Source organism: Adiantum capillus-veneris, chromosome 5 (assembly GCF_014529385.1).
Source record: "Adiantum capillus-veneris isolate H3 chromosome 5, ASM1452938v2, whole genome shotgun sequence".
Classification (NCBI taxonomy): domain Eukaryota; kingdom Viridiplantae; phylum Streptophyta; class Polypodiopsida; order Polypodiales; family Pteridaceae; genus Adiantum; species Adiantum capillus-veneris.
In genome coordinates, this window is record NC_140935.1 from 147,212,638 (window position 1) to 147,220,733 (window position 8,096).

At 43.5% G+C, this 8,096-nt stretch overlaps 1 protein-coding gene across 1 annotated transcript; it reads left to right on the forward strand.

The window, feature by feature from the left end:
- The first annotated feature begins 1,250 nt into the window (after positions 1 to 1,250).
- On the forward strand, positions 1,251 to 6,476 carry LOC147458248 (pentatricopeptide repeat-containing protein At2g34400-like). Its single transcript, XM_086513416.1, has 7 exons — positions 1,251 to 1,259; positions 4,496 to 4,620; positions 4,674 to 4,800; positions 5,006 to 5,120; positions 5,951 to 6,073; positions 6,154 to 6,238; positions 6,311 to 6,476. Exons 1-7 carry the CDS (start codon positions 1,251 to 1,253, stop codon positions 6,474 to 6,476), a joined length of 750 nt encoding a protein of 249 aa, XP_086369542.1.
- The last annotated feature ends 1,620 nt before the right edge of the window (positions 6,477 to 8,096 follow it).

The window sequence follows — 8,096 nt, forward strand, 5'->3', positions numbered from 1 at the left end:
ATCGTCACTTTGCATCCACCAAAAACAACAAAGAGCTCCTTGGCCAAGCATATGAAGAGTTATCCTCACTTTGCATCCACCGAAAAAATTCGTAGCTTCAAGATACAAGCATATGTGACTGTATATGAAGAGACAACCTTTGCATCCACCAAAAACAACAAAGAGCTTCTTGGCCAAGAATATATGAAGAGACATCCTCACTTTGCATCCACCAAAAACAGCCGTAGCTTCAAGACACAAGAATATGTGAGTGTATATGAAGAGACAACCTTTCTTTGCATCCACCAAAAACAGCCAAGCGTGTGGAGAGACACCCTCCCTTTGCATCTACTAGCAATAGCCCAAAGGCTCAAGATGCAAGCATATGTGATTGCATCTGGAGCAACACTCGCTTTGCATCCGTCCAAAATAGCCTAGAGCTTCTTGGCCAAGCGCAAAGAGAGACACCCCCGCTTTGCATCCACCAAGGCATACATGTCGACCAAACAATGCCAAGCATGACGTTTTCTTCGAACAACCCTTGAGCCCTTTTTCCTTCCCAAACACCCACATCCTGTTACTTTGTATTTTTGTCCTTTCTGGATAGATGAAGGATACACATGTATATAGTTCATTTATCTGATAGGCCAACTTTGGTTGTACTAGATGTAAAAGGAACTTTCTTTCTCCCCTCCCTCCCTCCCCCCCCCCCCCCCCCCCCCCCCCCCTCTCTCTCTCTCTCTCTCTCTCTCTCTCTCTCACACACACACACACACACACACACACACACACACACACACACAGAGCAGATATCTACGTGCGTGTATGCGCTGAGAAGCCTTGCCTCAGTCCCTATCAAGGAGTTCATCGGATATGTATATATGTGTGTGTGTGTGTGTGTGGCGCGCAATTTTTTCCACTTTTTAATTTTTTAACGTTTTTCTCTCTCTTTACCTTGATTATGTAGAAGTGTTTTTGGGAACCCTGCAAGGAGAGCTGTGCCACTTGGCAGCAGCTCATTGGAGTTTACATTAAAGGCAAAAAGAAAAGAGAGCGAGGGAGCTACTGCTAAGGGAAAGAAAAGAGAGCAAGCGAGCGAGCGAGCTAATACTAAGGGGCAACAAAAGCGATGGGAGTGCCACAAAGCATGTCTTGGGACTTACGCAAGACAGAGTGCTGATATGTGTGGTCGATATGCATGCTGAGCGGCTGCATTTATGCATGTTGCGGATGAGAGAGAGAGAGATTACTGCTAAGGGGCAGCAAAAGCGATGGCGCTGGTATGTGTGATCGGTATGCATGCCAAATGTGGTGGACTTGTCTGAGTGGTTGCATTTATGCATGTTGCTGGAGAGAGAGAGAGAGAGAGAGAGAGAGAGAGAGAGAGAGAGAGAGAGAGAGAGAGAGAGAGAGAGAGAGAGAGAGAGAGAGAGAGAGAGAGAGAGAGAGAGAGAGAGAGAGAGAGTTAAAGCAATTGCTTCAGCCCACTACATTAAAGGCAAAAAGAAAAGAGAGCGAATGAGCAAGTGAGTTACTGCTAAGGGACAACAAAAGCGATGGTAGTGCCACAAAGCATGTCTTGGGACTTATGCAAGATGAAGTGCTGATATGTGTGGTCGATATGCATACTGAGTGGCTGCATTTATGCATGTTGCTTGAGAGAGAGAGAGAGAGAGAGAGAGAGAGAGAGAGAGAGAGAGAGAGAGAGAGAGAGAGTTGCAGCAATCGCTTCAGCCCCTTCCGCCTTCACCATCGCCTATGTGTGGTCGATATGTATGCCAAATGCGGTGGACTTGCCCCTTCTGCCATCACCATTGCCTGTGTGGTTGATATGTGTGCTAAATTTGGTGGACCTGTCTGAGCGCACCAAGTCCTTGACGACGATATGTATGCTAAATGTGGTGGACTTGTCTGAGCGCACCAAGTCCTTGATGAGCTTTGGGCTATTTTCAGCAGATGGGAAGCAAGGGCCTTTCTCCAAATGCTATCACTTACGCATGCATCGTGAAGGCATGTGGCTCTATGCAAGATTCTATTGAAAATAAAACTAGTGCTTGGCACTGCCTTCATGGATATGAATGTCAGATGTGGTGCAGTTCAAAAAGTACAAAGGCTAGAGGAACTTAGTTTTTGGACCGGAAGCGCAGTGATTGTGCGATATGCACAACAAGAGTAGGGCCAGAAATCTCTAGGCTGATTTCAGCAAATGGAAGGTGAGAGCCTCTGTACCGATGCTATCACCTACGCATGCATCTTGAAGGCATGTGACTCTATTTCAAATGTGGTGCACTTTAGAAAGTACAAAGGCTAGAGGAACTTACTTTTTGGAACAACGTGCACTGATTGCGAGATATGCACAACAGCAGCAAGGCCATAAAGCTCTAGGCTGATTGCAGCAAATGCAAGGTGAGGGCCTCTGTCCCGATGCTATCACCTACGCATCCTACGCATGCATCTTGAAGGCATGTGACTCTATGCAAGATGATGTTATGGGCTTAGAATTCATTCTATTCTTGTTAGTCAGGGCCTGTTGTTGTGCTTGGCAATGCCTCAAACCTCTCCCGATGCAACCATATAAGATGCAGCTCCTTCCCATTGGCTTTGCTTGTGTGTGGTCAATATTTATGCCGAGTGTGGTGCACTTCAAAAAGCACAGAAAGTGTTTGAGGAGCTTCCTGTCCAGAATATGTCTTTTGGAGTGCATTGATTGTAGGATATGCACAACAGAAGTAGGGCCACAAATCTTACCCAGGCAGCATGATACATTTGCGATAGTGGGTTACTTGAAAATAACACATACTTAGCCAACACGTTAGTCAGTATGTATGTCAAGCCTAGTGTACTTGTCCTAGCACAACAAGTCCTTGATGAGCTGTTGTGCTTGGCATTGCTCGATGTGTATGCCAAATGTGGTGCACTTCAAAGGGACTTCAAAAGCAGCTTGAGGAGCTTATTGTTTTAAATGGCGTCTCTTGAAATGCACTGATTGTGGGATACCCACAATAGGAGCAGGGACAAAGAGCTCTAGGTTGTTTTCAACAAATGCAAAGTGCTGGCCTTTGTCTAGATGAAATCACCTATGCATGCATCTTGAAGGTATGCAGGGCCAGGTAGCTCTGGACTGTTTTCAGCAGATGCAAAGAGAGAATATGCAATTACCTACATGTGCAACTTGAAGGCATCTGGCATCATGCAAGATGTTGGTATCGGCAAAAGAGTTTACGATGATATTGTTATTCAGGGGCTGTTGACATAAAACTTCCTGCTTGGCACTGCCTTGGTCAACATGCGAAAGGTGGTGTACTTCATAAAGCACAAAAAGTGCTTTCTTTCTGGAATGTTGTCTATTGGAATGCAGTGATCGCGGGATATACCGAACAAAGGCAGTGCCAAGAAACTATGGGCTGTTTTCAGCAGGTGTAAAGAGAGAGCAGCTATCCAAACGCAATCATGTACTCTTATATTTTGAAGGCATTGTGGCATTAGGAAAGCTGCTCATACGGGCAAAGGAATTCACATGATATTGTTAGCTAGGGACTGTAGAAAAGAAACTTCGTTACTTGGCACTACCTTGGTTGACCAGGCTAGAAAGCTTCAAGCTATTTTCAACAGATGCAAAGCGAGAGTTCATTGATTTTGGGATACGTGCAATAGGACCAGGCTAGAAAGCTTCAAGCTATTTTCAACAGATGCAAAGCGAGGGTATCTCTCTAGATGCAATCACATACAAGTGCATCTTGAAGGCATGTGGCTCTATGCGCGATGCTGATATGAGCTTAAAAAATCATGTTGATATTGTTATACAGAGGTTGCTGAAAAAAGATGTGCTTGAAAATGCCTTGGTTGACATGTCTGCTAAATGTGGTGCACTTTAGAGATCACAAAAAGTGCTCAAGGAGCTTCCTATCCGGAGTATGGACTCTTGGAATGCACTGATTGCAGGATTTACCCTAGAGGGGTAGCGCACAAAGCTCTTGTCTGTTTTCAACAGATGCGAAGTGAGGGCCTCTTGGCACTTCCTTGGTCAATATGTATGCTAAATGTGGTGCACTTTAAACATTCACTCTAATATTGTTAGTCTGGGGTTGTTTCAAAAAAATATCGTGCTTGGCAATGCCTTGGCCGATATGTATGCCAAATTTGGTGCACTTCAGAAAGCACAGAAAGTGCTTGAGGAGCTTCCTGTCTAGAATGTCCTCTCTAGGAGTTCATTGGTTGCGGTATATGCGCAGTAGGAGGGAGCAGGTCCAGAAATCTCTAGGCTATTTTTAGCGGATGCAAATTGAAAGCCTCTCCCTTGATGTAATCACTTACGCGCCTCTCTCCTGATGCAATCGATTATGCGCCTCTCTCCTGATGCAATCACATGCACGTGCATCTTGAAGGCATGTGGCTCTATGCAGATGCTGATATGGGCATAAACTTCATGCCGATACTCTTAGTCAGGGGTTGTCAAAATAAGATGTGAGAGAGATTACTGTTTGGAGTGGTGTCTCTTGGAATGCATTGATTGCAGGTTACTTGTAAAGAACGCATTCTTGTTGGTCAGTATGTGCGGTGCACCTGTTATGGCGCAACAAGTCTCGTGCGGGATGTTTCTAATTACAGGATATGCCCAACAGGGGCAGGTCCAGGAAACGAGTATTTCTTTTATGAGATCACTTGAAGACTGTGCTGAGAGGAGTAAAATTCAGGCTGATATTTGCGATAGCGAATTACTTGAAATTTGAAAAGAGCACATACTTGGGGAACATGTTGGTCAATATGTATGCCAAGTGCCGTGCACTTGTCATGGTGCAACAATTCATTGAAGAGATTCCTGTGAGGGATGTCGTCTCTGATTGCAAGATATGCCCAACAAGGGCAGGGCCAAGAAACGAGTATTTCTTTTGTGAGCTCACTTAAAGACTATGCTAAGAAGAAGGATGTGTACCAAGGTAGTAGGATTCATGATGATATTTGGGATAGTGGGTTACTTGAAAAGAACGCATACTTGGGGAACATGTTTTTCAATATGTATGTCAAGTGTGGTGCATCTGTCACGGTGCAACAAGTCTTTGACGAGCTTCCTATGCGGGATGTTGTCTCTGTTTGCAGGATATGGCCCACAAGGACAGGGCCAGCAAAAGAGCAGTCCTTTTGTGAGATGATAGATCACTTACACACTATGCTGAGAAGAAGGATTTGTACCAAGTCAGTGAACTCATGGTAGTATTTTCAATAGTGGATTACTTCAAAAGAGCACTTACTTGGGGAACATGTCGGTATGTGCACCTGTCATGGTGCAAGAAGTCTTTGACGGGATTCCTATGCGGGATGTCTTCGCCAATTGTAGGATATGCCCTATAGGGCCAGGGCCAGGAAACAAGTATTTCTTTTGTGAGCTCACTTAAAGACTATGTTGAGAAGAAGGATTTGTACCAAGGAAGTAGGATTCATGCTGATATTTGCAATAGTGGGTTACTTGAAACGAATACATTATTGGGGAACATGTTGGTCAGTATGTATGTCAATTGCGGTGCACTTGTCATGATGCAACAAGTCTTTGACGAGCTTACTATGTGGGATTTTGTCTCTGATTGCAAGATATGCCCAACAGAGGCAGGGCCATGAAACGAGTATTTTTTTGTGAGATCACTTAAAGACTATGCTGAGAAAAATGATTTGTACCAATGCAATAAAAGTCATGGTAATATTCACGATACTAGATTACTTGAGATGAACACATACTTGGGGAACATGTTGGTCATTGCACCTGTCATGGTGCAAGAAGTCTTTGTTGAGATTCCTATGCGGGACATCGTCTTTGATTGTAGGATATGCCCAATAGGGGTAGGGGTAGGAAACTAGTATTTCTTTTTCAAGAAGTCTTTGTCGAGATTCCTATGAGGGATGTCATCTTTGATTGCAAGATATGCCCAATAGGGGTAGGGCTAGGAAACTAGTATTTGTTTTGTGAGCTCGATTAAAGACTATGTTGAGAAGAAGGATTTGTATCAAGGCAATAGGATTCATGTAGATATTCACGATAATGGGTTACTTGATACGAACACATACTTGGGGAACATGTTTGTTAGTATGTATGTCAAGTGTGGTGCACCTGTCATGGTGCAACAAGTCTTTGACAAGATTCTTGGACGAGATTCATGTGTGGGATGTTGTGTCTGATTGCAGGATATGCCCAAAAGGGGAAGCGTGAGGAAACTCTGGGCTGTTTTGAGGAGATGCAAAGAGAGGGCCTATCTCCAGACGCAATCAGGTGCATTTTGAAGGCATGTGGCTTTACGCAAGATGCTGATATGGGCATAAAAATTCACACTGATATTGTTAGTCAAAGGTTGTTGAAAAAGATGTCGTACTTGGAAAATGCCGTGGTCGACATGCCGTGGTTCTGTGCACTTCAAAGGGCACCGGAACTTCTCAAAAATCTTCCTGTCCATAGTGTGGACTCTTGGAACGCACCGATTACAGGATTTGCCCCACAAGGACAGGGCTAGAAATCTCTAGTCTATTTTCAGTAGATGCGAAGCGATGGCCTCTCGCTTAATTGCAGGATTTGTTCCAAAAGGGAAACACCGAAAAACTCTAGGATGTTTTCAGCAGATGCGAAGCAAGGGCTCTTGGAGAAAGATCTCGTGCTTGGCCGTGTCTTGATCGATATGTAAGCCAGATGGGGTGCCCCAAAGTCTGCAACTTTTTGTATGTGTGTGTGTGAGCCTACGAACGGTCAGTAAGGAAGATTCTACATACCTTGAAACCAACAACATAAGAAGTAGCACAGATAATGGTAGGTATGATAGCAAAAGTGAATGCGACAGTCGACATGTTTGCAAAAGTCACAGACTAGATGACGATGGCAGAACTTATACTAATGGCAAGGTGACAAAACAATGTAAGGAAGATCTAAGAGCCAATCCATCCAAGATTGTGCATCGATCCGCACGACCAATACCAAAGGTACACTTAAATTTTGACTTTAATTTCCTCTATGTGATCTCAAAAGTACTTAGATTACATCATGTACTCATTAAAGCAATTAATTTACATCATTTCCATTCTAAAGTTTGTAGATGAAGGTGACAAGGGCTTAAGAATTTTTGTGATGCCCAACAAAGAGACACATAGACGATACACCACGGCATGGCAATGTGGAATGATACATGTCTTCATAAAACATTGGTAATGAGTTCTTCCTTGTACAACTGTAGTATTTTTACAATAAGAAAGTCTCTCCAGCAGTGGAGGAGACGCATAAGTCTCCCTTCAACACTGGAGGGGATAAAAGTGGCGGGGGAAGGGCACGTTCTCTACGGTATTATTATGAATGTGGAGAATGGTGCCAACTCCACACCATACATACGTACGGTTTTCTTCTTCTTTTGTTTATCGGCACAAGCATCACAAATGCACGAAATGCATCTCTCTCTATCTTTATCATAGTGTGTATATTTTCACCTCCATACGTCTTTTAATGCAAAATCTTGTGCGTGATGTGAGGTCATAGAGTTTTTGGCAAAAGCTTAAAGGAGAGATGCTACAAAGCCTTCAGAATAAGAGACAATATGAGGTAAAATGTACAACACTGCTCTTGTTGTTTAATTCACACCATTTCGAGGCATTTTTTCCCTCTTTAGGAGGTTTTTTCCCCGTGCATTGTATATACGCCCATCACTCTAGGGCTATCTATCTTTCCATTGCACACTAAGTAACACACTCTCTATTGTGTGCCTTGAGCTTCCTTCGTCTTCTCCAAGCTGAGTGCGTTTCCTTTTAACCCTAATTCCAACGTTCATTAGCTCATGGTTCACAAAGTGATCACTTTGTTCTTCCCTAGGATCAAAGCTAAAGTACATCATCATAATCAAGATAGTGTTCAATATAATGAAATGATCCAGAAGTTGTACAAGAGAAGGTTTAGCGGGGTAGTCATGGTCATCGTCTTCTTCTTGAACAAGATGAACCCGTCCTTTGCTTTTGTCTTCTGCATTGTTGTTGAAAGTTTTCTCCCTCGGTTTTGAATCTCCTTCTTGATATTTCTTGAAGCATCTGAAAGGTGGGTGTCTTGTCTTCTTCCAAATACTACATGGATTGATCATGTAGCAATCCTTCATAGCACA